This window comes from Tenrec ecaudatus, chromosome 7 (genome assembly GCF_050624435.1).
Source record: "Tenrec ecaudatus isolate mTenEca1 chromosome 7, mTenEca1.hap1, whole genome shotgun sequence".
Taxonomy (NCBI): domain Eukaryota; kingdom Metazoa; phylum Chordata; class Mammalia; order Afrosoricida; family Tenrecidae; genus Tenrec; species Tenrec ecaudatus.
Genome location: NC_134536.1, coordinates 89,963,670 through 89,990,378, shown reverse-complemented (window position 1 = coordinate 89,990,378; position 26,709 = coordinate 89,963,670). Strand labels below are relative to the sequence as shown.

At 42.5% G+C, this 26,709-nt stretch overlaps 1 protein-coding gene across 1 annotated transcript in view; it reads right to left on the bottom strand.

Annotated features, from left to right (window-relative positions):
• Positions 1–26,709, bottom strand: part of CEP162 (centrosomal protein 162) — a 77,622-nt gene that overhangs the window by 3,644 nt on the left and 47,269 nt on the right. Inside the window, exons 20-26 of the mRNA XM_075554816.1 lie at positions 25,651–25,814; positions 24,534–24,638; positions 15,002–15,214; positions 11,299–11,945; positions 8,425–8,566; positions 6,172–6,270; positions 578–712 (exon numbers count right to left, since the gene is read on the bottom strand). Of these exons, the coding sequence (XP_075410931.1) occupies positions 578–712; positions 6,172–6,270; positions 8,425–8,566; positions 11,299–11,945; positions 15,002–15,214; positions 24,534–24,638; positions 25,651–25,814 (1,505 nt within the window). The remainder of the gene's footprint in view (positions 1–577; positions 713–6,171; positions 6,271–8,424; positions 8,567–11,298; positions 11,946–15,001; positions 15,215–24,533; positions 24,639–25,650; positions 25,815–26,709) is intronic.

Sequence of the window (26,709 nt, the reverse complement as noted above, 5' to 3'; positions counted from 1 at the left end):
AGGACAAATATATAAAAAATTTAAGCATAGGTCAAAAATGAAATAAAAAGAAAATGGAATTTTCCAAGAACTTTTGAAGGCCCTCATGATATATGCTGTTTCTTTATTTCTCTAGACATCAGACAAACTAATCCTCAATTATCTGAAATCAAGTTATTTTCACTTAAAAGCCATGAATTCACAAGATTAAAATGAGGTGAAAATATTTTAATAAATAACTTCTGCAACAGATGACAAAACCTTAAAAAAATAAGAGGCAGTGAAAACTTAGATTTATAAGAGGCAATGATGAAACCAGTGCATTGAGCCGATTCTTAAAGTGACCATGTAGGACAGACCAGAACTGCCCCAGACTGGCCACAGCCTCTGAAACAGCCATTCCCACCCTCTGCTGGCAGGGCCCTGGCACGGGCTCCCCGGCTCTCAGTATTTACAGAGAGCCACAGGTGTCTCCCCGGGGGTGGCTTGTGGACTCAAACCCTCAAACTTTTCATGAGCCACCAAGAGTTTTAACGCCCGTGCCACCACGCCTCCTTAAAGCACCACACAAATACAGAAATGCCGTCCACTACTTTACCTGCTGAAGTTCCTGCTCTCTCTGCTCATGTCTCATTTCCATCTGTTTAATTTTCTTTTCTAAGCCTGTGAAATGTTTCATCTCTGGCGTATGGTTTTCTTTGGCTTCTCTCAGTTCTTCTAGGAGCTTCGTAACCTAAAATTGAGGGTGCTAGGTAAGTGAAAAACTACACTGAAAAGGAAATCATTTTGATTGTAAATAAAGAAGTAGAGGTAATTTGGATTTTAAACAAGGGCTTGAATAACAAGGACATTCATGATCTTCTTTCTGAACCTTAAGAGAAGAGACATCTTAACAGCAGGGATATTTCCGGGGCTGTTAAAGGAGTCAACAGCTTTTATGTCCCATGCTCACGAAGTAAAGGCACCCTCAGCTTTGGGTTGATTTAACATTCACAAGAAGATCTAGGTGACTGGACCACTTTTTCCCTTCTATGTCTGCCTAGTTAGTCTGAGGCTCAAAGAGAACTTGGGCAAAGTACATTTCTGGGGTACTGGCTTTGGTGCACTCAGTTCTGTTATGAAATATTTATTAAGTGACTGTATTTAGGATTAAATGATACAGCATTTAAAGCACAGTACATCTAATATAAATTGCTCAATAAATATGGATCCTTCTTCCATCACCAAATCCCTGTCCTCCGATTTATGTCTATCTTATGGCCCATGTTACTTTATGTTTTATAGTAATTCCTTACACAAATGAAAACATGCATGTGCAGTAGAGATAATTGAGGAAGTACTGAACTCTATCTTAATATTGGTCTGAGCGATGAGTTTTCCTGGTCACTTTGCTGGGAGGAATGAATGATTAGTGATTGGAAACACTTCATCTGGGCAGATCGGGATTCTAGCTGGTCGAAACTGAAGTTCTTGGTCATAGCCTCTTCAACAGCCATTCCCTCCTCAGCTGGCAAGCCCCTGAGATTGCTCGGGCACTCGGCTGACCCAGGGGTCCATAGGGATCCGAGGTGGGCATGTGACTTGGTGCTGCTGCAGTAGGGACGTGCGTCATGTGCCGTCCCCTGCACTAGAATGCGGGCTCCTTGCGAGCAAGGGTAGATACTTTGTTCCTCACCATGTCCCAAAAGCCGAGACTAGTGACTGACGCCCACTACGTCGTCATTAAATTCACAAATAACACTGCTTAGTAGCTTTTATTCCTTTTACTAGCTAAACAACCCGAGTCTTAAATACCAGTTGGTATCTGCAGAAATATATGTAGGTCTCTTGCTGTCTGCATGGGAAACCGACCATGGGTTCAGTTAACTTACTAGCTCTGCTTCTTCTTTGACAGAGACGGACATGCCAGCTCTGATGCCAGGCAGTTGGCTTGAGGTAAAGAGACTGACGGTTGGTAGACTGCCTGTGGGCTTGGGGAACTTTGTATGAACTCAACTACCTAGCGAGAAGCCCCAGCGTTGGGCAGTACGGGGACGGTGCCTCTTACAAGTGGACAAAGCCCTCTCAGGAACCATGGCAGGCAGGTCCATGGGGTATTTTCAAAGAACACTGCTTTTTGAGGAGTTTAGGGTGTCTAAGGTAGGGCAGTTCCTCCATCTGCCTGCGGTGAGGCTGACTTCTGTGCCCCTGTTCTGTCACCTGGGGGTCTAAAGCTACCTTGAGCTTAATAAGATCTGCACCCCATGGCAGTAGGTGAGACTTAAAGGCAATGTGGTACAGGGAGATTTTAGAGGTAACAAAGGCATAGATATACAATGCAGTACAGGTACAATAAGAAAACTTGCAAATTTCCATGATTAGCATATTAAGTTGGAGCCGGTCATTATTTACAGCACTGTAAAGTTCCTTCAATAACAAACAAGCAATCAAAAAACAAAATAATCCGACACTGCTTTAACTACAGTGTGCTTTCATTCGGGATCACACTCCAGTAAAAGACAGGACGGAGTCTCCTCAAGCTGAGTATGAGGTGGTGTACCGGAGAGGACGTCTTCAGAGCTTCTCAGGGGGGCCCTCTCATGTCGTGCTCAACACAAAGTGTGAGCCCACGGCCAGGGGACTCTTACCTGCTGACCGCAGCCTACACAATTCCCAGGGCTGGGAATATGTCATATACTCATCAGCCCGAGGAAAAAAACGCTTCATAATACATAGGACCTCAAGGAGTCCTTTGAGAAATATCACCTTCAGAGTGGGGATGCATCAGCCCTATATTAAGGCTGCTCTGGAACCACCCTATTGGTGGTGTGGGTTAAGCACTCGTTGCTAACCGCAAAGTTGGCAGTTCAAATCCACCAGCCACTCCATGGGAGGAAGGTAAGGCTCCCTGCTCCCTAGAAGGTTTACAGCCTGGGAAGGCTGAAGGGGCAGGTCCAACAATGGGCCAGAGCGGGTTTTCAGAAAATACTGTTCCAAGTACTTTATCCATTAGAACCCAAATAATGATGTCTTGTGCAGTTTATAGCACATACAGGGTCACTTTGTGTGGGAAGCAAAACTAGGATGGTGGGTTGGGCTTTTTGAACTCCACGAACAGAGCGTAACAACAAGGCTTAAAAAGAATCAAACTGATCCCAAGTAACTGAACTACCTGGCAGAACAAAGCTGAATCAGGGAAAACTCCTAGGCTAGAAGGTAAATCTGGGTAAAGGAGAAGGCAAATATAGTAAGGAAATTGGCTAAAAGAGGAGAGCAAGAGTTGAAGGCGAAAGAATAAAAGACGTCGACCTGACCATCCTGACAGCGGTGGTCTCCAAGACACGCAGGGATGACAGAGGTGAAGGGTGAGACGGCATAAGGGAGAGCGGGAAGACAGCCACAGAGACGGGTTTGAGAAAGGACAGCTGTACATGGGTCTTCACCTTGGCTGACAACCTATCCCTAAATGTGGGGGAGCCGACAGGGGCAAAGTTCTGCAAACTTCTTCGACATAACGAAACCCTGTGAGGCTTGTGTCACCAGTCTGGGGGCTCAGGACCACAGTCTTGGTGGACGTCAAAGTCCATCTGCACAACAGCCCACAGAGGTCAATGTTGTATGGCACTGACATGGTGGTAAAGCCTGTGGGCAGCCATGTAAGATGTCCCTCTTGGATGGTTCGTGTCCAGAGGAAAGAAGAGTGAGGGGACGCTACGATACACAGAAACCATCAGTCCAATGGACAAATGGACCATGGGAACACCAGTTCCCCTGACTTTGGGATCAACAGATGGAGACTGTGCGCAGCCCCCTCTACTAACTGCCCTGAAAGGGATCACGTGGAAAATCTTGGGTCAAGTAAGAAAAAACAACATGGAACAAAACTCCAAGCTTATAAAAGCATCCAGGATAACTTGGTGGGATAGAGATTGATGGAAACCCTGAAACTCTGGGTCTTAGTCACCCTTCAGGTCCGGAAGGGAATTCCACCAGCCATCAATTTCCCGCCCAACAACAGCTCTCTGCGGAGAACGGGAACACGAGGGAGCCGCACGCACATCCGAGCACTGTCACCTGCTATCAAACCGCAGGCAGCATTTACCGCAGGAAGAGCTCAGCAGGGTTAGGAGAGGAGGCGGAAAGGCAGCAGGACACACAGGCAAGAAGTGGGATGGAAGTGGGTTACTCGGAAGGGACTGCACTGAGAGAAAATAAATGCGTATGAATTGCTAAATGTAAAATTGATGATCTGCGTAGTATACCTTTACCCAGTTTACAATCTAAAGGTTTTTTAAAAAAGCAGCCTAACACTATTTCAAAGAGCAACAAAATTCACCTAACCACATAAAATTCACAAGGCCCAGCATCCAATACAACATCACCAGGTAGGCAGAGGCAGGAGGAGCCTAAAAGGAAAAGTAATAAACAGAAGTCTCAGAGAGGGCAGACATGATGGAAGTAACAGAGGAAGATGTTAAAAAAGAACTCTTATAAATATACCTTGAGTTAGTCTAGGCAGACTAAAGAAACAAATTCCCAGAAACTCAGATTTTATAAGAGAGTTTTATATAAAGGGTAAGTGCACATTAAGAAAACATCCCAACCCAGTGCTGCCCAAGCCCATATGTCTGACACCCACATGTTCAATGACCAGGTCGGCACCATAAACCTTAACTATCACATACCTCATATTCTCAGGAAGGTAGAAATGAACATGAACATGGTCAAGATAGAAACGGAAGGAAGGCACAAAGGGACTTAATTAGAAATTAAGATGAAATATACAATAACTGAAATGAACAATACATCAGATGGGATTAGCAGCATATTAGGCATTGCCCATGAGTGGATCATGAACTAGAAGATGAGGTCTAAGATAATAAAACTGCTAAAAACTGGTGGAGAAGAGAAAAATCAGATTAGGATCAGCCAGAGAGAGAGAAAATAATGAGCACAGCCTCTGTCAGAAGCTCTGAAAGGCAGAGGGTAATAGAGCGACATCTTTAAAGTACTGACAAAAAGAAGCCAACTCAAAACAAAAGCACACAAGCTGTCGGCCTCCAATCTGTACCTTGTGGGAAGTCTTTCAAAATGGTAACTACGCACCGTGGCAATTTGTTTCCAGCAGATTCACAGGACAGAGGCAGAGGCTTACACCAAGCAGAAATTTACATCGCACAAAGCAACAATGGGCCAGAAGTGGGTTTTCAGAAAATACTCTTTCAAGTACTTTAGCCATTAGAACCCAAATAACGAGGTCTTGTGCAGTTTATAGCACATACAGGGATAACATGTGTGACACCAACAGCACACAGGAAGGGAAGGGTTCCACGCGATGCGTTCTACATGACGCCAGCCCAACGCACTGCCACGGAGTCCGTTCAGAAGTGCAGCCACCCGCAGGCAAGACACAGCGATCCACCGCGGTGCGATTCTGAGGCTGCGACTTTCTGTGACGGGGAAAGGCTGTCTTTGTCCCATTACATGCGAAGAGGTATATTATTATTCGAAGTATAGATCACCAACTCTAAGGCTAAGCTGGAACACTACCATGGAAAATAAAAAGGTATAGCTAATAAGCCAATTAAAGCAAACAAACAAAACAAAAACCAAACTCACTGCCACTGAGTCAATTCTGACTCCTAGTGGCCTTCTTTTATTACCTTAAGGCCCTTTTATTACATATATATTATATATGTATCTTATATATGTAATACGCTAATAGGGGAGAGAAATTACAATTAAACCAAAATAATCCACAAAATTAAATGTAAACATTTTAAATATATTTCAGTTTTTCCATTTCCAAGGTTAAAACATCACGTGATGGAGAATCAAGAGGCGCTTAGGTAAATAAAAATGATGAGTTTCCAGAAAGACCTACTTCCTGTGACGTATAATTATTATTGACGATACAGGACTATGAGCCAGTCGTGGATGCTTTACCTATTTCTTCCCCAAATTAAACAATCTTAGTACTGAATGCAGAAATGGCCTGGCGTCCAATGCACCTTCTAAAGAAGTCACACAAGAACCAGCTGCCTTGTCATCTTTGTGTGGAGAAAGAAATACAAACATAAAAATCTCAAGTAAACACTGGATAGCAAAGACAAACAAATACTTTCCAATTCATATGTGAGCTTCATCTCGGGAAGGGAGATTTTCCTTAAAAATGTCACGAATATACTCTCGACAAGGCGTCAGTTCTCTTACCTCATTCTGTAGGACTTCTTCCCGAACTTGAGAAACTGCAAGAGATTCTTGCTTACTCTGTAGCTCACTAACTTGGTTTTGGAAATGCTTTATAAGAACCTAAAAGTTAGAAATTAAAAAAAAAAGTTAGCTTACTTGAAGGTCATTAATAAAGTGAACTTATTGCTTTTATTTTCACTAGTGAAATCAACAAAACAAAAAACTTGCCAATTAAAAATCATCCAAATTCTACTGCAGAAATAACTGCCATAGGGATCGAGCACATTTTCAGTTTCTTGTAATGTTTAAAAATAAAACACCACTCATAAATTAACTGCTGAAGCAACGTGGCTTCTCTAGCCACCGTACTGTTCTTCTGAAGGCCTGGAAAATACCTTTTAAAATAAACTGCTACAGCATCCAAGCCACCACTCAGCTGTCAGTTTGCCATCCTGTGGGGGGTTTGCATGTCGATTTGGTCATGGAAACAGGGCCACTGGGGTTTCCAATACCGGCAGGGTCACCAATGGTTTTAGTTTTCAGATGAGATATCCGAACAAGGTAGACCAGGAAAAAAGAGACTTCTAAAAAATTAGCCAGTAAACGTGTTATGAGTAGCAGCGGACCACCGTCAGCTGCAGTGCCAGGGGCTGTCCTCTCAGGCTGACGGCTAAAGAAATACGCCTGCAGACGAGGCGCCTGCCCAAAGCAGTCGCCCTAATGCTGGGGCTGGAGTCAACGCAGTCCCACTCACACCCTGGCAACATGGGACAGGGCGCGTATGGGACAGGGCGCGTATGGGACAGGGCGCGTATGGGACAGGGCGCGTATGGCCGATCACATTACTTTCCTCACCGCAGGACGCTCGTTCCCCCCCTCACTGCCCACTGAGGTGGGGTGAGGAAAGCAGAGAAGTTGTCCTTAAGGTCCTACTCCTGGTTACTGCGAAGAGCAACTCCTTTTTTATTGAAGTATAAAACTATAGTCAAAGTTCTTTTTAAGTTCTTTTGGGTGTTTCTTTTTCACTCATGTTTAATTCTTGGATGAATAGTAAATAAATCGATACCCTAGATTCAACAATTGTTAACATTTATTTCTTTCTGTTTATAAACATATGTGTATGCTTGATTTTTTTCCCCCCTGAGCTATTTGAAATTAAGTTGGAGACTTGATGCCATTTTATTCTTAAATAGTTCAACATACATCTCCTTGTAATAAGGGTACTTTTTAACAGTACTACTTATATTCCTAAGAAAATAATTTTCAGTGATCTACTAAACCAAAATCACACCAAGCCTGTTGCCATGAATGGATTCTGACTCATAGTGATCCTCTTTAAACTTCAAATGAGGGATGTATTTTTAATTAAGATGCTACTACATAATGACAGGTGGGAGAGGTTGTGGTGATGTCTAAATTTTCTTGACATTTCCTCTTCTTCCTGCCTAGCTCTGAAAAAGTAAAACCGACAGAAGCTAAGAGGAATTACAACGAACATTTCTATATTTTCAACTTGATCCATCAGCTGCCAGCATTTCCTACTTGTTCTTTCTGTTTGCCCTTGTTCTCTTTTGGGCTACACCTTTCCAAAGCTCGCCCAGAGATAAAAGTTCCGTCCAAATGCTGTTTTCCAACCTCCTAACCTTATAGAAGATGGACTACACAGCAGATATTTATAGATATTCCAAGCAGATATGCGCAGTTACAGAGAAAGAAGGTACATTCATTCCAAGACATGCTGAGGAACTGTCAGCATTCCAGGGAATGCTCACTTGGAGACTAACTGGCTTCGCAGAGGTGCTAACTCACTGTCACGGAGTCAATTCTGAGTGCAGTGGACGGACATTCTCTTCACTAGTTTTGTCAGCAGTGCCTCAAGCTTTACTGACTGAAAAGTAATTTAACGGCAAGACTGAGAATCCTTATCGCTGACTGGGGTTGGGAATGGGGAGAGATGGGCCAACATTCAAGTTCAACTACTAACATTCCCATCTTTCTTGGAGTTTGCTATAAGCTACCGAGAGAAAGGTATATCTGAGAAATGTAAAGGCCAAACTGTATGAACTCTAATTTAAAATGGTGTGGTTTTAAAGCAGAAACATTCCATAATATGGTATTTTTTCCTATGAAGTCACATTAACTCCCCATTTCTATCAGCAACCTGAAAAAATGAAATTAAATTGTGTCTAAAGTAAATAATGTTCTGTTAAGTCTGTAAGAAAAATGGACAGATGTAGAAGTCAAAGAAAAACCCAGGCAAACTTGGCCATTTACCTCTTGAGTAGCGATTTTCCGGTTTAGTTCAGCTACTTTGGAAGAAGAATTTTCCAGTGCGTTTTGGCAGAGCAGTTTCTCGACTTCTCTCTGATGGGATGCTTTAAGGGATGCGCTGTGCGCTGTGGCCTCCTCCTTGATCCTATGGAACAAGTAAACCACATACAACACAGGGCTCAAAAGCTCACTGTCCTCCAGGTGATTCTGCGAGCATAGGCCACCACTACCACAAACAAAACCAAATTCAAGTCAATGCCGACTCAAGGCGAGCCTCCTCCCCTCCCCCCATGGGTTTCTGAGACGGCAAATGTTTATGGGAATTGAAAGTCCAGTCTTTCTCCTAAGGAGTGGTTGGTGGTTTCAAACTGCCAACCATGCAGCCCAACGTGTCACTACTACACACCACCGGGGCTCCCGACAGCAGGAATGGGAGTGAAGGCCGATGCTTTCTGGGCCGTGCTTGGTACTTTAAACGTGACTGCCTGTGAGTTCTCACAACTGCTGCGAGAGCAGACTGTTATTTACTGAGTCTTATTGGGGCCTGTTCAGGTTTGGGGAAAAGACATGCATTCAGGACCCCAAATGAGCAAGCTTAGAGCTGAGGTCAGACCCAGCAGAGTTGGATCCTAAACCTGAGGCCTTCCATTGTACCCCTTCCTGGAGCAGATCGTCAGCGAAACACTGCTGATATGTAGTAACATGGCAACTCTGAAAACTTTACACAGACTTCTTTCCCCAGAAAATAAGAATATTTTCTTCATGGAAACAGTTTTATTAGGCCCTCAGGAAAGGTTGAAAATGCTCCAAATACTCCTGATATAACTAAATGACAGTTCTAGTTTTTAACTAAATGATAGTTAAAAAGCAGCCTAAATCTACATTAGGAAAATTTAGTCCTTTTTTTCAAGCCCAGAGCTATATGTTGAACAGATAAACACCACTAGAAAAATTTCAATTATGTAGAGTACAATTTATAGAAAATCACGAGTTTAAAACTATTTCTAAGAAAGCCTAGGATTTTCTATACATAGCCTCACCACTACTTGGAAGCAATCACTTGCCAGGAAGGCTCAATCCCTTCCTGGCTGACAGAGTTGTGCTTCCCAAGCCCATGCTGCTGCCACACCAGGTTGCTGTGGAGATCAAAAAGACCTGAGTTTTCAAGGAATTAAGGTGGTATATGATTCATGCTTACTTAGGACATATTACATAAATTGTACAGGAGATGAGATGGGAGCGAGCAATTTCCTGGAAAAGTCCAGGAAATAGTTCACGGAGCTGAGATACGAATGAGCAACAGGTAGTGCAGACAGGAAGCAGCTTAAGCACACAGCGTCGGATCAGAACCGTGGTGGCATCGGCAATGCCAGGAGAGAACTTCAGTCCCAAGACTGTCAGGGAGCTGGGAGTGAGCAGAGGGTGGTGACAGACACAGATGAAGTGTACTTAAGGCTTATTGCAGGCTTTCAGGAACGAGGACTGAGAAAGGCAGAAGGGAATGTCAGGGAGATCAGGCAGTGTGCGCTAACTCATGCACGCCGCACTGGCTTCCTAGTCAGGATGAAAGCACGCGCAGAAGCACGTACTGCCGACGAACCCAAGAAACACAGCAGCGCTGGCTCTGAGAAGAAGAAGGCCATGGGCAGATGAGGACATTGGGAAATGGAGGTAATTTAAGGGTAAAAATGAAACAAAATGAGAGGTTTCAAGGTACTTTGATTCCAGGATGTACAACCCAGTACATAATTGAAAGTCTAACATCTGAGTTCAGGAAAGACAGGAAGCCTTCAAGGTAAAATTTCAATTCATAGTTCAAAGAAGCCTTTCAAAGAGAACAGATATATTTTCCAATGGAGAAAGAGCAACTAAAAAATAGACAGCTACGACCTTTAGCTCAAAAGAAAGCCAGATTTTTAGGGCAGGAGGTATGGTCGTCAATACAAGAACCAGAAAAGATGGTTTGGTTAAAGCTGTCAAGACGTGGGGGGACAGGAGGACACTGTTTCAGGAGGGGCAAGGGAACCAACACCGTCAGAGAAAAGGAGATGCGAAGACTCCACTAGACTGAGCAAGGCCGGTACCCAGAGGGAGGTTTCCAAGAGCGGTGAGTCTGAAGTCACATTCAGGGGGAAATCCAAGAAGAAAACTGTCACCGAAAAATAGCAAGCGGACAGGCAGTTGTTTGCTCAGGGGAACGAGACAGTGGATGGTAATGGAGATTCTGAAGCACTATGACCACAAGATCACTTTGCTGTTATTCTGGAAAAGAGGGGGGCCTTTTTTATCCTTGTAAAACTGCTACCTAGATTCACTAACAGCTGTCATTTGACAGCAATCTGTGTAGGCACCTGATGGTCTAGTGGGCTAAGCTCCAGTTGCTAATTGCAAGGTCAGCAGTTCAAAACCACCCGCCACTCTGAGGGAGAAAGAGGCTTTCTACTTCCACAAAGTTACAGCTTTGGAAACCCACAGTGGTAGTTCTACGCTGCCCTACAGGGTCACTATGAGTTGGACTCAACCAGTGGCAGTGAGTTTTATAGAAATAGTAGCTGATGTGGTATTCCTACTCACCAGGGGTGAGTTTATGAACACTACTTGGGGACTTTTGGATGGACAGGGCCGGCCGGCCAGGCCAAGAACATAGCGGATTGAAGGGAAGAGTCAAGCTCCTCAGAGTTGGAGGCATCAGCAGGTAGAAGCCCTGCTTTCACCCTGATAGAGATCCGAGCCTGCCAAGTAAGGAGGCCCTGTCTCGAAATTCAGTTATGGATACAGGCTACGGTCAAACTAACTGCCCAGAGGGAGACCACCTACTACTATTCCCATGTCTTTTAAAATATGCTCCCATATATTAATAAGTAATTGACCACTTACCGTTTCATGGCCTTTTCATACTGATTCGATGCGGCTTCAGATTTCACCTTTAGTTCATTCTTCTCCGAAACTATTCTCTGTAGCTCACTTTTCAACTTGAAGTTTTCTTCCAGGACCTCCGACATAGAGGAATCCGTGAAAGTGTGTGGTTGGTACAGCTTGTCACCCAGGTTTCCAGAGTGAGTGCTTCCTTTACCTGTGGGCAGAGCATCTTTCTTCACCTTCTTGGTAGGTATTTCCTCCCTGCCTTTAGAACTCTGCTTCGAGAGCATCAGTCTTCGCTCCTGCTGAAGCCTCTCCACTGTCTTAGACAGGTCCTGGATTTCTCTCGCCTTTGAGACCAGTTCCTCATTGAGCCGGACCAGCTTAGCTTTAGCGTGGGCCTGCTCCACCTGGAATTCTATCGACTGGAAATCTTTATCATCCTTATCGCTCTTCTTGAGTTCTAATTCAGCATTCTGATGCCGGAGACTGTCTATTTCAGCCTCGAGGTTCCTCACGGTGATGTGATGGGCTTCCTTGATGTCATCAAGTTCCCGCTCTAGTGCTTCCACCCTAGAGGCGTGGCCGTGCTGGTCTTGGGGTGTCTCCTTCGATTTGGAGATGAGCAGCTGCTCCTGCTCCTCCAGTCTCTGTTCATACTGAATCTGGGGGAAAGAATCCACGTGTGGTCAAAGCAGTGCTACACAGTTCACTAGTTACTGAGACCCTGCCTCTGACAGCCTCCTCCTTTAGCTGCTCCCTCGGGTACTCGGGACGCACTCCGCTCCTCCGACTCTCTGCGGTTCTGCGTCAGTCAAATGCACTGGCCCTAATCTTTAAATGCTGTCATTGTATATTGTGGAGGTGTCATATAATTTCCTGATTAAATTACACACTCTCATACCCCATCAACATCACTGTGAGAGCTCACAATAAAACAACACCTTACCTTTTCTACACAAACCACTAGCGATGATTCGCCGGGGATACAGAGGTAAAATTGAGGTGACTGTGAGAAATACAGCTCATCTTTTTAACAGCAATTCAGTAAGTTGACTAAATTCCTCTTTAGTAATTTCACAGTAATCAATTTAGCAATTCTAAGTCAGCTTGGTATTTACATACTGTTATTTCCATATTATAAAAAAATAATACTTTAAATAGTTTACTCTGTGGAAGAAGGCACTGATAGTGTTTGTTCATTTATTCAATGAATATTTATTGAATTACCACCGCCTGTCAAGCACTGGGCTAAGTTCCAGAGACGAAGACTAAATTCTTGTCTTCAAATAGCTCACAGCCTGGTTAGGAGACCGTAATGTGCTATCGCCATGATGAGGGGCCCATGATTGTGGAAGAGTGGGTGGAGGCAAGACAGGGCACCCTGAGCCTCGAGGGCCTGAGAGAGATGAAAAGGCTGTGTAAGAACTCAAAGGATGAGCAGGCATTTGGAAGGAAGTGGGGGCAGGGCGGTTTTAGAAAGGGGACTAACACCTGAAGAGAGGCTCTGCTGAGTGTGTCTGGAGATCACGCGAGAGGTGAAAGTGGCAGGCTACTGGCTGTGGGTTGGCGCGTGAGGGACAGGATGGAGCAGAGGGGTTAGGAAATGCAAGAGGACAGGTGGCTATAGCCTAAGTATGTAAAAATGGGCAGGGGCTGGAGTTTGTTTCATGCCTGGGAGCAGCTAATTGGTCAGTGAAATATTAATAAGAATAATGATTATAATACATAGTCCCTTCAGGCATGGTACACTCATGCTACAAACCAGTGTTACTACATCGTTTCAAAATCCTGAGTTAGGGATTAAAAAAGCGGACCATTTATTGAGCATCTACTGTGTGCTGGGCACTGTGCTGGGCAAGACAATGCATTGTGGGTAAGAGCAGAAGAGTCCTTGCCATCACTGAGCCTGAGGCTGTTGGGCAAAGAAAGACCACTAATAACCCAATCAAAAGATCTGTAAACATGGTGGCCACTTTGAAGGGGAAGTACATGAGGTCAAGGGTGGCTAGAGGGGCAATTCATCTATGAGGTAGTCCTAGAAGGCTTCAGCCATGAAGCAATGGCTATGTTAAGATTTGAAGGGCAGCAACACCTTAAGTATGTGAAAGAGGAGGGCAGAGTGTACCTAAGAGTACAAGAAGGGATGCAAATGTAGAAAAGAGAGCATGCAGGAGAAACAGGCCACTGACTGGAGAGATGTGCATGAGGAGAGGAAACGGTGGAGGGAAGACGGTCCTGGCTGGGCATGGATTAGGTTTTATATTGTGAGAATCACAGGAAGCTACCACAAGGGTGTAAATAAAGAAGGTGTGTGAGGGAGAGAGAGACTGTAAAAGATAAGTTTGGCTGCAGAGTCCAGGGCTGACTGGAGGAGGGGGTAGAACAGGGAATAATCCAGCTGTGCGGACCAGACTAGAGCCGCTACCCTGGCCAGGTGTTGAATGACGGTAGTAGAGACATGTGGTATTGAGAAGAAAGAGGGAATGACATACATTTAGGAATCAAAGTGGCATATCGGTACCGAGTCAATTAAATGATCTTTTACACAGGGAGGTTAAGTTATGAACCCAAAGCCAGGAAGCGAGAATGCTGGATGGCAGGTTGCCTGGGCTCTATCCAGTCTAGGTGCTTCCTTTAGGCTGTTCCCTTACACGTAGGGCGCAGGGGTGTTAATGTAAAGCATGGGGGCAGGGTGCGGGGAGCAAGGGGCACTTAAAGATTGGGTGCGGATGCTTAGAGAAGTACAAGGAGGCGCCGAGCAATCACGTGTAAGAAGCACTGGGAGAATTCAGAGACCGGCAACTCAATTCTCTTTATATGCGTGTGTGTGTGTGTGTGTATGTGTACTGTGTATAGAGATGCATGTATGCATGTGTGAGAGGCAAGGAGCCCTGGTGGCAATGTCAGGTACGCAGTAGCCTTAACCGCCAGGTTGATGGTTTACAGCACCAGCTGCTCCGCAAGAGAGGCTTGAGCTGCCTGCTCCTGAAAAGATTTATAGCCTCGGAAATCCTCTACAGGATCCCTGTGCGTAACCATCAAACCGATGGCAGCGGGTATGTGTAGAACTTCTTCCTGGGATGAGTGGAAGTTTACAGAGCAAACTGGCTTTCCATTCAACGATTCCTCCAGGTGCGGATGCACACACACGTGCCATCTTCTTCAGAGAAGACAAAGCCGCTGCCGTGGAGGAGTCGAGCAGCAGCTGGGTGAGCGGAGGCCTCGAGTGAGAACACGTAGGGGTGAGAACTGGCTGGCATTTAGAGTTTTGGATAGTGAGAGAGGAGAAGGAAGGGTGGTTTTATTCTGCCATTTCCACTCTCATGGAGAATGTCTGCTATAAATATTAGCCTGTGCCTGAGGATTCTGTCTGAAACATAAAGTTGCTAAAGGGGCCCAGCAGCTCTGCGGGAGAAAGAGGAGGCTTTCTACCGCCACAGACTTGCAATTTTGGAAATCCACCGGGCAGTTCTGGTCTGTCTCATAGGATTGGTATACGTCAGAATCCGCAAGATAGCAATGATTAAAAAAAATTTTTTTTAAGGAGAGCACAAAGCTCGGAGGGACTCAGGTTTCTTTTGCAAAGCTACGGGAAAATTTTTGTGGGGAAGGGTGTTTAAAGCTATTTTTAATATGAGGGCTCAGGACCTTCCCCTTCCCACCAATTTGCATATGTGACTCCTATCCGAGCCCCATCTCCCAGCTTCCCTCCATTTACCTTCATCTTCTGAAACTGCTGTTCCAGGGTACGTAGGCTTTTCTTGGCTTCTTCATCTTTGCCCTCGAGATCAGCTTCTAACTTTTTAATCCTTTTTTCCATAAATTCCACTGTATTTCTATTCACTGTGTCACCAGCTGCTGACGCAGCCATTATTAAAGCAGGTAAGGAATTGGGGTATCTTCTCTTCAGAATTCCTTCCATTTCCTTAACCTAGTAAAATAGTTTGATAAATGGGAAAAATCAATAATGTAAACACTGAACAGCTAATTTTATAAATCATGTATTATTCACATCACAGATGTTACTTTGAGGACTAGGATGTGCCTGATCCAAGCCATGGCATTCTCCATTGCATCACAGGCATGCGAAAGCGGGACCCTGGATAAGGAAGACTGGGGAAACACTGACGCACTGGAATTGCCGTGCTGGAGAAGAATGCTGAACGCACCATGGACTGCTAAAAGGGCAACCCGATCTGTATCGTAAGAAGGAAGGCCAGAGGGCTCCTTAGAGGCGAGGATGGCAGGACTTTGCCGCCTTACTCACCTTGGACATGTTGTCAGGAGAGACCAGTCCCTGGAGAAGGACATCATGGTTGGTAAAGCAGAGGGGTGGTGAGGAAGAGGAAGGCCGTGGACAGCTGTACGGACACAGTGGCTGCATCCATGGGCCCAGGCACAGGAACAACTGTGAGGATGGTGCTGGGCCTCGCAGCGTTTTGTGGTTGTGCATGGGGTCGCTACGGGGCGGAGCTGACTCAACTGCACCTAACACCAACAGCAATTAATCACATCTAGATTCTGAAGACATGTTCATACACATTTCCTGACTGAATCCAAGGTAAAGAAAGTACTGCGGAGTCAGGTCTAACTCAGAGTGACCTTATGTACTGCAGAACGAAACACTGCGCTGTCTGGGGTTACCCTCACAACCATTGCCGTGTTCCAGCCCACTGATGCAGCCACCGTGTGACTCCATCTCATGGAGGGTGTCCCTCTTTTTCACTACCCCTCCACGTTCCCAAAGGCACCCTGCTGGCACAGTGCTAAGCACTGGGATGCCAACCACAAGAGGAGCGATTTGAAAGCACAACCACTCAACAGAAACATGGGCTTTCTACTCCTGGAAAGAGTCAGTCTTGGAAATGCATGGGGGCAGTTCTACCCTGACCTATAGGGTCACTAGTAGTCCAGGCAGTGAGGATTTAAAATTTTTATTTTGGGTTACCACTTTACCAAGCATGAAGTTCATGTCCAAAGAAAGTGAGATAAAATCTCACCTATATTATGGACTTAACAGTGCCCTATACCACTGTCTGATTTATATAAATCCTCTGCATTCATGTGAAATTGATCCAGGAACCAGTTTTCTGTTTTACACAGCCCCTTCACATGATAATGCTTGTACTAATGGGGGAAAGATTACGCACATGTGCATCAATTTGAAAATATTTTTGTAATATACAGACTACTTTTTAAGCACTAGCACCTGCCTGTAACAACTCCCACCACCACCTTCCAAAGGGGGTTTAAACTGCTTTAAAATTATTCTTTCTATTGGGAAGCAAGGAGGAATAGATGCCATTTAATGAAGTCTTCATAAAACACTAAGTAGTATTTTTTGGTTAGTCTATAAAGCAATGACATGTTATATGGTCTATATGTAAGATAAAAGAACTCCACCGCAGTCCACAGGAATTGGAGCTTGTACTTTACACACACACACACACACACACACACACACACACACACGCATACAGTTGTTAGTAGGTGTCACTGCGTTGGTTGTGACTTAAAGCAACCCTAAGTACAACTGCTCCATCTTCTCAACTGTTCTTATGTTTGCCTGCATTGTTGCAGCCACAGTGTAAGATTTAATTTATATGAAATCTCTAGAACATACAAATCATAAGGACTGGTAATATAAGAGAAGCATCCAGAGATGATAAGGGATTGACTGCTAATAGGGATAGTTTCTTTTGGGGTCTATGAACATGCTCTGGAGTCAGGTGATGGAAATGATTGTAGTTTTGTAAATAAATTAAGAACCACATAATCTTATATTTTATAACAGTGAATTTCAGAAAATTTACTTTTTTTAAAATTCCATGATTAAATCACCTTGAAAATTAGTTGTGTAGTCACCTTTAGTTCTAGTTAAAAGTGAATTTTATGCCATGAGAGTTAGATCCCTATTTTAAAAGTATGAGCAAAAAATGGAAGTAAAATAAAGATATTTGTAGAAAAAATATAAACAAATAAAGAATGTACAATCATAAGATTTTTACGAGGCAATGAACTGAAGGAACAAGTCATATTTTAGGCTATCTGCTTTTTTCCAGAGTGGGTGAACTGGGAAGGTAGAACTCTTTGATATCAATTGTAATGAAATGCCAAGTTCTTAGTCTTCTCCAGGTATTGCGCGCTTCCACACACATGAATACTAAAAGTATTATGAAAACATAATGATGATAAGCCTTTGGAGATTAAAAAAATAAAACAATCAAAATTAAAAGATTTTAAGTCCACCGTGAGTGTTAAATCCTAAAATAGACGTTATCTGTAGGGATGATGAAGTCAAGGGCACAACCCTTACTTACAGCAAATCATTCCTTGCTATTTTAAAGCATTTTAAGTAAATTTACTCTAACTTCTGAGATTGGCCATTAGGAATGAACTTAGATCTTTTAGTACGAAGAGGGAATCTAAACTCTACGTAATTCCAGTCTCCTGCTCATATTGTTTCTTGTACTTTCCAGCAATCCCTGGCAACTTATTTAGTAAGCGGAACATGAATGAATTTTATTGACTTCTCACTGTTCTATTCCTGTTTTTGATAAAAATGGTACAATTGTGATATCATTTGGGACAATTTTTGATTTTAAAAGCAAAATCCTTCTTACATAGTTTCTGAGAACATGATGAGAAGAAATAGCACTGAGAGGGGTCCCCAGCACTGCTAAGGAACATGCTTGGAGTTTGAATCTGCCATCCGCTTTATGACCTTGGGTCAACTCCTTAACCTCTCTAAGTCTCTTGCTTCATCAGCAAAATGAAGATGATACTACTAATCCCATAGGGTTGGTACAATTACATGAAGATCAGATTACATTCATATGGTACAGCACTTAGCAACTTGCAGACGGAAGGCTCAATAAATGTTGGCTCTTCTTATGATTTGGTCTCAAAAACGATCTTTCCCAAGGCAAGATGGGTTGCTGGAGCTTAACATCTTGTTTAAGGCTTAAAACTGTTCGCTATTTATATGTGGTATTTAAGAGTTGTGTCATTTGTACAATTAACAGTAAATACAAGCAGTCCCCGAGTTACAAACAAGATTCCTTCTGAAGCGTGTCTAAGTTTAATAAAATCTTTAAGTTGGATTTGTAAATAAGTTGGGGCAGGTGCATATGGTTTTTAGTTAGCCTTTCTGAGACTAAATTTTCATGTAACAGACAGCCTCATCTTTATCCTGCTGAGCAACTGATGGGCTTGAACCACCAACCTTGAAGTCAGCAACCCAACCAGGGCTCCTTAAAAACAAATCAAAGCAAAACAAATTTACTGCCACTGAGTCTACTTGGATCCACAACTCCCTCTATAAGGTTTCTGAGACGAAACCGTTACGGGAGCATGCCGCTCATCTTTCTCTCATGGAGTGGATGGTTGGTTAAACTACTGACTGCAGTCAGCAGTGCCAACAGCACAGAGCTCCTTGTTTTGTGTTACTTATTTTCCTCAAAAGCGCCAGAAAAGGCTTAGCGCAGCAGGTCTCAACCTGTGGGTCACGACCCCTTGGGGGGGGTATCAAACAACCCTTTCACAGTAGTTGTCTGTTTCACAACAGTAGCAAAATTATAGTTATGAAGTAGCAATGAAAATAATTTTATGGCTGGGGATGGGGGTCACCACAACATGAGGAAATGTATGGAAGGGTCGCGGCATTAGGGAAGTTGAGAACCACTGGCTTAGAGCCTTTTCAATGGTTTAAAGGCTGTACATGAAAGAAGTGAAGACAACCGTGGTAAAGAATGTGTGGCAAGTAGGGGGTGGTTAAAGAAGCTCTAGAGATACAATGAGCAGCAACGAACAGCAAAGTCAGTGGTTCAAACTCACCAGCTGCTCTTGTATAAACACCTACAGCTTCATTAGCCGCCAGGAGCTGTTCAGTTCTATTCTACAGCAACAGAGTTGACTCAGTGGCAGTGAGCAGAGAGAATGACAGCTGAATAATTTCAAAGAGCAGGCACGATGTTTATAACCCAGGGAGGGTCTATATTTCCATTCAAGAAGACTGTCTGCATATTCATAAGATTTCCTGCATATTCACAGTTATGCCATAAATTGGAATATATCCATACACTATTTATTTTATCTATAACTATATGAAAACTTGCTCTGGTATTAAAATTCTATTTACGAGTTAGCTTTTAGCACATTAAGTATGCACATACACAAACACAAATATTAAAGAGAACTAGATTTTAAAAATAAATACATTAAAAAATTTTTACACTTATATTCATTTGAAAATGTTCATTTATATTTAATTAAGGGGATAATTATATAATTATTCTACTACTTTAGAAAATGGTTCAATATTATTATAAAACCATTGAACAATAATTTGATTATAAAATATTCTTTAAAAAAATCTTTTTAAATCATTTTATTGGGGCTCGTACAATTCTTACCACAATCCATACATACATCTACTGTGTCAAACACATATATACATTTGTTGCCATTATCAGTCCCAAATAAAATATTCTTTAAAGTATAACATTAATTAGACTAGAAATACAGAAACAGGATTTATAAAATCTGGAACACACATGTATGTATCACAACATGAGATCAATTATTTAAAATCCTATTAAATGATGAATCATAATTTAGGCATATGAAAGCTGATAAACCAATAAATGTTTAAATATTTACTGAGAATGTTAACAAACAAGGGAGGTGATTTTTATAAATGTTATGTTTCTGGTCAGTATGAATCAGTTTTAAGCTTTACTATTAAATGAGCTTTATATTTTTACCCTCTCATGGTCAGATTCTCATTATTTCTCTTACATAATAAATAAGGTCTAATGGGGACGACTGTCCCTTTGGCCTTTTACTGCCTACCAAGTCTGGATGGTTTTGACTGATCTAATCATTGACTAATGTAACTTTAAAATACCGAAGAAAAGTCAATCAACTGTAGACCACCCTAACTTCAAAGTATCTCTAACTCTCTCAAGCGCTTTTGGCCTGTTCTTTCCTGGTCACTGAATGCAATTACCAGATCGTACCTTTTAATGTAAGAACAGGTCTTGTCAAAGGAACAATTTTCTTTGGATTAGTTTTCCTTCTTCCCATAAAACGAGGGTAAGCGCTCAGTGGTGACCTCACAGGTTGGTGTTTGTGATGGCATAACAGTAGCATTTCTAGGTGTCATAACTTGACTATAGAATCATGCTCCCTTGTGAAGAGATGAAAATCCTTTTTTTTTCTTCCTTTCATTCTTTAGTTATGGATACAAATGCTACCTTACAGAAAAGTTTGAATAATAGGAGAAAACATTCATTAAAATTCTATACCCCCTAGAACTATTTAAAAAATCCCTTTATCCTTATACGTTATACTGTTTTTTTTAAAGAAAAGGTCTTCCTAGCGTCACTGGCTATGAAATTAATATTTTTCTTAAAAAAATCATTTTATTGGGGGCTCATACAAATCATCACAATCCATACATCCATCCATTGTGTCAAGCACATTTGTACACTTGTTGCCATTATTCTCAAAACATTTGCCTTCTACTTGAGCCCTTGGTATCAGATACTCATGTTTTCCCTCCCTTCACGCCCCCATCCCTCATGAGTCCTCGATAACTTATAAATTATTATTTTGTCATGTTTTACACTGTCCAACATCTCCCTTCACCCACTTTCCTGTTGTCCTTCCCCCAGGGAAGGGGTTATATGTACATTCTTCTATTCAAGAGAATAATAAGAGTTCACGGACGGGGAAAACATCTTTAGCAATGACACATCAGACAAAGGCCTTATTACTAAAATCTATAATACTGTTAGCTTCCAAAAAGAAAAAAACTACATGCCCACTGAGGAGGTGGGCAAAGGACCTCAGTAGAAGTTTCACAGGGGCAGAAATCCGAATGGCCAACAAGCATATGTGAAAATGTTCCCAATCGTTAGCCATAAGAGAAATGCAAATTAAAACAATGAGGTACCACCTAATACCCTCAAAGGTAGCCCAATTCAAAAGATCAGAAAGCAACAAGTGTTGGAGGGGCTGTGGGGAGACAGGAACTCTCATCCACTGCTGGTGGACCTGTAGGTATGTACAGACACTATGGAAATCAATCTGGCGATATCTGAAACAGATGGAAATCTAGTTACCAAAGGACCCAGCAATCCCCCTACTGGGCATATACCCAGAAGAGGCAAGAAACAAACCAAGACCAGACATCTGTGCTCCAATGTTCATTGAGGCACAGTTCACAATTGCAAGGAGTTGGAAACAACCCAAATTTCCATCAACTGACGATTGGATTAAAAAACTGTGGTATATACATACAATGGAGTACTACGCATCGCTAAAAAGTAGTGATGAACGTCTGAAGCACATCGCTGCATGGGAAGAACTGGAGGAAATCATGGTAAGTGAAGTAAGCCAAGCACAAAAGGACAAGTACAACACGAGTCCTCTGAGATAACCTTTAAAAAAAATGCAAAAGGGGCATAGAGAAAAACCTACTGTATGCAAACATTCCAGGGAAAAAGCTACTGTATACAAACATTCCTGGGGTGAGGACCAGGTAGTATGGCAGGGACCACACCAAAAACAGGGATACATATGGTAGAAAACTAAAAGGGAGGTGGGGAAAGGATAATAATAATAATAATGATAAAGCAATGGGTGGCGGGGTCACAGGGCACTACCTAGCAAAGGGGAGGATATGGTTTATATCTCCACAGGGAGAAGGTCTAGACTTCAACCCAGTGCTCCAAGATGTGAATGCAACATGCCGGCATGGAGAAGGGAGCCAGTGGAGAGGTCTGAGGTACCAGCCCCAATCCCAATTACTACATGAATACCTGCTCCTCTCCCCAGAAGAATTTATTTCAAAGGAAGGCATTGAATTGGCAATTCTGTGAGAGGGACATATCTGATTGGTGCACACGGAAGCAGATGGAGGGGGAGGAGGAGATTGTGGAGCACATCCTGGCCGACCAGGACAATATGTTCCCTACTAGAGCAGTCAGTCCACAGAGAGGACCACATGGCCGGCCCCACTATGAGACATGACGTCCTTCACTGACCCATAGCCCTACATGGGACAACACCGGAGACACAGTGTGGGAATTGCGCCCGATATGAACCCACCACACTGAGGTAAAACACTAAGGGCATGCAACAGAACAGCAAGGGAATGGAGCAGGGAGGTCCCCAGGGAATTCTGAAGGAGGACTTCGGGGCCAGGGCATGGTGCCCCAACAGACTAGACTGGAAAACACTCCTAAAGGCCAACAAACAGTCCTTGAACTCACTACAAGCTTTTCTTTCTTGTTGTGTGTGTTTTTGTTTGTTTGTTTGTTTTTTGGTCATTGGCTTGTTGTTGTTTTGTTGTATATTGTTGCTTGTTTTTGCTGTCTTATTTTTGTGTATGCTAATATCTCCACAAGTCTGTCTGAATAAAATAGGCTGGATGAAAAATATGGAAGAGAAAACAACTGGACTGACAGTTTCAGGGGGACAAGGGAGAGGAGGAAGTGGGGGGAAAGGTAATGGTGTTAACAAACCCAGGGACAAGGGAAAAACAAGTGATCCAAATCTGTGGTGAGGAGCATTTAGGAGGTTTGGTAGGGTGTGATCAAGAGTAATATAACCAAGAGGAATTACTGAAACCCAAATGAAGACTGAGCATGATAGTGGGACAGGAGGAAAGTCAAAGGAAATAGAGGAAAGATCTAGAAGGCAAAGGGCATTTATAGAGGTCTAAATACAGGCATGCACACATATAAATATATTTATATATGAGGATGGGGAAATAGATCTATCTGCATATATTTAGAGGTTTAGTATTAAGGTAGCAGAAGGACATTGGGCCTCCACTCAAGTACTCCCTCAATGCAAGAATACTTTCTTTTATTAAATTGGCATTCTATGACGATCACCTTCCTGACACAACTGCTGAAGACAAAGCGAGTTAATAAGTAAATGTGGTGAAGAAAGCTGATGGTGGCCAGCTATCAAGAGATATAGCATCTGGGGTCTCAGAGGCTTGAAGGTAAACAAGTGGCCATGTAGCTCAGAAGCAACAAAGCCCACAGGGAAGAAGCACACCAGTCTGTGTGATCATGAGGTGCCGAAGGGATCCGTTATCAGGCACCAAAGAACAAAAAATCATATCATTGTGTGCTTACCTCCCTGATATGATCGTTGAAGACAAATGGGTGCATAAGCAAATGTGGCAAAGCAAGCTGATGGTGCCTGGCTATCAAAAGAGATAGCGTCTGGGGTCTTAAAGGCTTGAAGGTAAACAAGCGGCCATCTAGCTCAGAAACAACAAAGCCCACATGGAAGAAGCACACCAGCCTGTGCAATCACGAGGTGTCGAAGGGATCAGGTATTAGGCATCATCAGAACAAAAAATCCTATCACAGTGAATGAAGGGGGCAGTGTGGAGTGGATAGCCAAAGCCCATTTGTAGGCCACTGGGCATCCCCTTATGGAAGGGTCTCGGGGAGGAGACGAGCCAGTCAGGGTGTGATGAAACATACAACTTTACTTCCTAAATGCTTCTTCCCCCACTATCATGTTCCCAATTTTACCTTACAAATTTGGCTAGACCAGAGGATGTACACTGGTACAGATAGGAACTGGAAACACAGGCAATACAGAGCAGATGATCCCTTTAGGACTAGTGGTGTGAGTGACGATACTGGGAGGGTGGAGAGAGGGTGGGTTGGAAAGGGGGAACTGATTACACAAGGATCTACATGTGACTTCCTCCCTGGGGGACGGACAGCAGAGAAGTGAGCGATGGGAGACATCGGACAAGGCAAGATATGACAAAATAATAATTTATAAATTATCCAGGGTTCATGAGGGAAGAGGGAGAGGGGAAGGGGAAAAATGAGCTGATGCCAGGGCCTTAGGTGGAGAGAAAATGTTTTGAGAATGATGAGGGCAATGAATGTACAAATGTGCTTTACACAATTAATGTATGTATAATTGTGATAAGAGCTGTATGAGCCCCTAATAAAACAATCAAAAGTCAATCCATCAATCAATAAATAGGCAAGCTAAAAAAAGAATTCTTTATATATAGAGGTATAGTAAGATAGTTTTGTTCCTTTATTAATTTTACTTTAAATTCTATATATTCAGTATATTTATGAAGATCCACAAGTTTAAACAAGAATTTCCACACTGACTACATCTTATTGGAATACCTGAGACAATAAAGATACACTGCTTATAAAATACCTTAATCAAAATTTATCCATAGTACATACTTGTCTTTCCAGATCCTGAATTTTTTTGGCATCAACGGCTCTATCTTTTAAACGTAATTTCTGCTGAATAGATGGATTTCCAGATTCCGTTTTCAGTTTCTCAATCTGTCAATAAAGAAAACAGGCTAGGAAGCAGATCTACAACACTAGAAAAAAAAACAGGTGGGTAGCAGCATAAAGCTAGTTCACTGGTTAATTAGCAATTCCTCAACACTCAGTTACTGAGCTCCCACCCCATCCAAGCCCAAGGCACTTCTTATAAAGGGCAATGAGGCTGAAGATATGGAGGGCAAATGAGACACACTAGGTCCCTGCTTCCATGGCATTTGTGCTATCCTGGAGGAAGACAGCTGAGAAGCTAATAAGTAGAGCAATAAGCAAACAAAAGAACTTGAGAGAGTGATGATTGTAGTGAAGAAATAAGAGGAGGCAGAGGGGGTGAAGTTGACAGCTACACTACGTAACGTGGTCAGGAAATATCTTTCTGGGGAGTAGAAATTTTAGCTTGAACCTGAACAAGGAATGAAACACAGTAAGAACCTAGGCCAGAGTGTTCCAGGCCAAGAAAATACGTGCAAGGAGATGGCACGCTCACAATCAGTGGGAAGTCTGGTGCAGTTGTAGGAGTATGTCTCTGGGTGAATGTGCTGTCACATGGGGCTGGAGAGGCAACGAGAACTCAGATCACATGGGGACCTAACCTGACAAGTTGTATTAAGAAGCTTGGATTTATTCTCCATTATAATAGATTATATATCTAAAACAGACTATATCCAAAAGGCAATCAAACCCACCCGAGCTACTATAATTACTTTTCTAAGTATAACTTTGAGAAGGCTAGAATTTGGGTAAGACATAAGCCTGTCAATGCTGCCAAATTCAAATTATTTCCCGCTGATGGAGCAAGCAAGAGTGCGAGAAGTGGTAAGATCACACCCTTTCAAGAGCAGAGCATTCTGGAGACCAGAAAAACCAAGCAGTCCCACCATCAAGCTCTGGCTCACACAGCTCCCAGCAGTGAAACTCAGAGTAGCGATGCCGGGACACAGAGGCCATGCAAAATGGACGGTAGAGGACAATGTGCTTCACCCACAGAATGCATTTTGAAATGGCATACCTCAATTTTGAGCTTCTCAATTTCTTCATTTGCTTCTTTAAGACGCACTACATCTTTATCCAGGAGTTCCTGATTTTCAGCATACCACTGTAATCTTTTTTGTAAACGACTAATTTCTTGTTTGTGTGTTTCTTCTATAATTTTTATTTCATATAATTTTTCACCTATAAGATTAAGATACTCAATAACCGTTCTATTTTTCCAAACTATGGAAAAAAACTAAATTATAAGGTTCCAAATGAAAGCCAATAGCTGGCTTAATGGCAGCAAAATGGAAAAAAAAAGGCATATCACAACTTATGTACACAATACAATGTCTAGTTTATTAAGAAATAAAAATGAGATTGTGCTCATAATTCAAATTTTCAAAACTCAAAGCAAAGTTGCCTTAAATAATTTTTTATAGTTTTCCCACTGATTTCCATGATAAAAGTAAATTTTTTCCATGGGAAATCAACTGTTGATTCAAGAGATAATAAAACCCCAAAAACCTATTATTCTATTAAAAATACTCAAAAAGATATTATACATGGCCAAAAAAAACCCAAAAAACAAACAATTGACAAAACCGCTCAGCATGGTTGAACCTGGAGATCATCAAGTTGGTGAAATTAGCCAATCACAAAAAAGATACATTATATGAGATCACTGCTATAAGGGGGCAAAAATAAAACCAGGATAAAGACGTTCATATCAAAGGAACAGACTTTGGAGACTGCCAAGGGGGAAGGACAAGTCGAGTAAGAAAAAGTAATTGGCCAGTCTGTGGATGGGTGTTAACTCAGGACGAGTGGGAGGACAGGCGTGCACAAGGAGAAGGGCAATCAGGTGCAAATGAAAGGTAACTGTGGGGGAGGTGGGTGATAAGCATTTTAAGCCACTGAATACAAAGTTGATGATTTGAAATGTAAACCCCACTTAATTTACAATAAAAAGTTATAAAATAAGTAATGACAAATGTTAGTGAATGCTTCAACTGTATTATTTTATCAAACAACAAATTAAATGATGGATGCTATTATTATTATTCTGTTTTACAAATGAGGAAAGGAAATATTG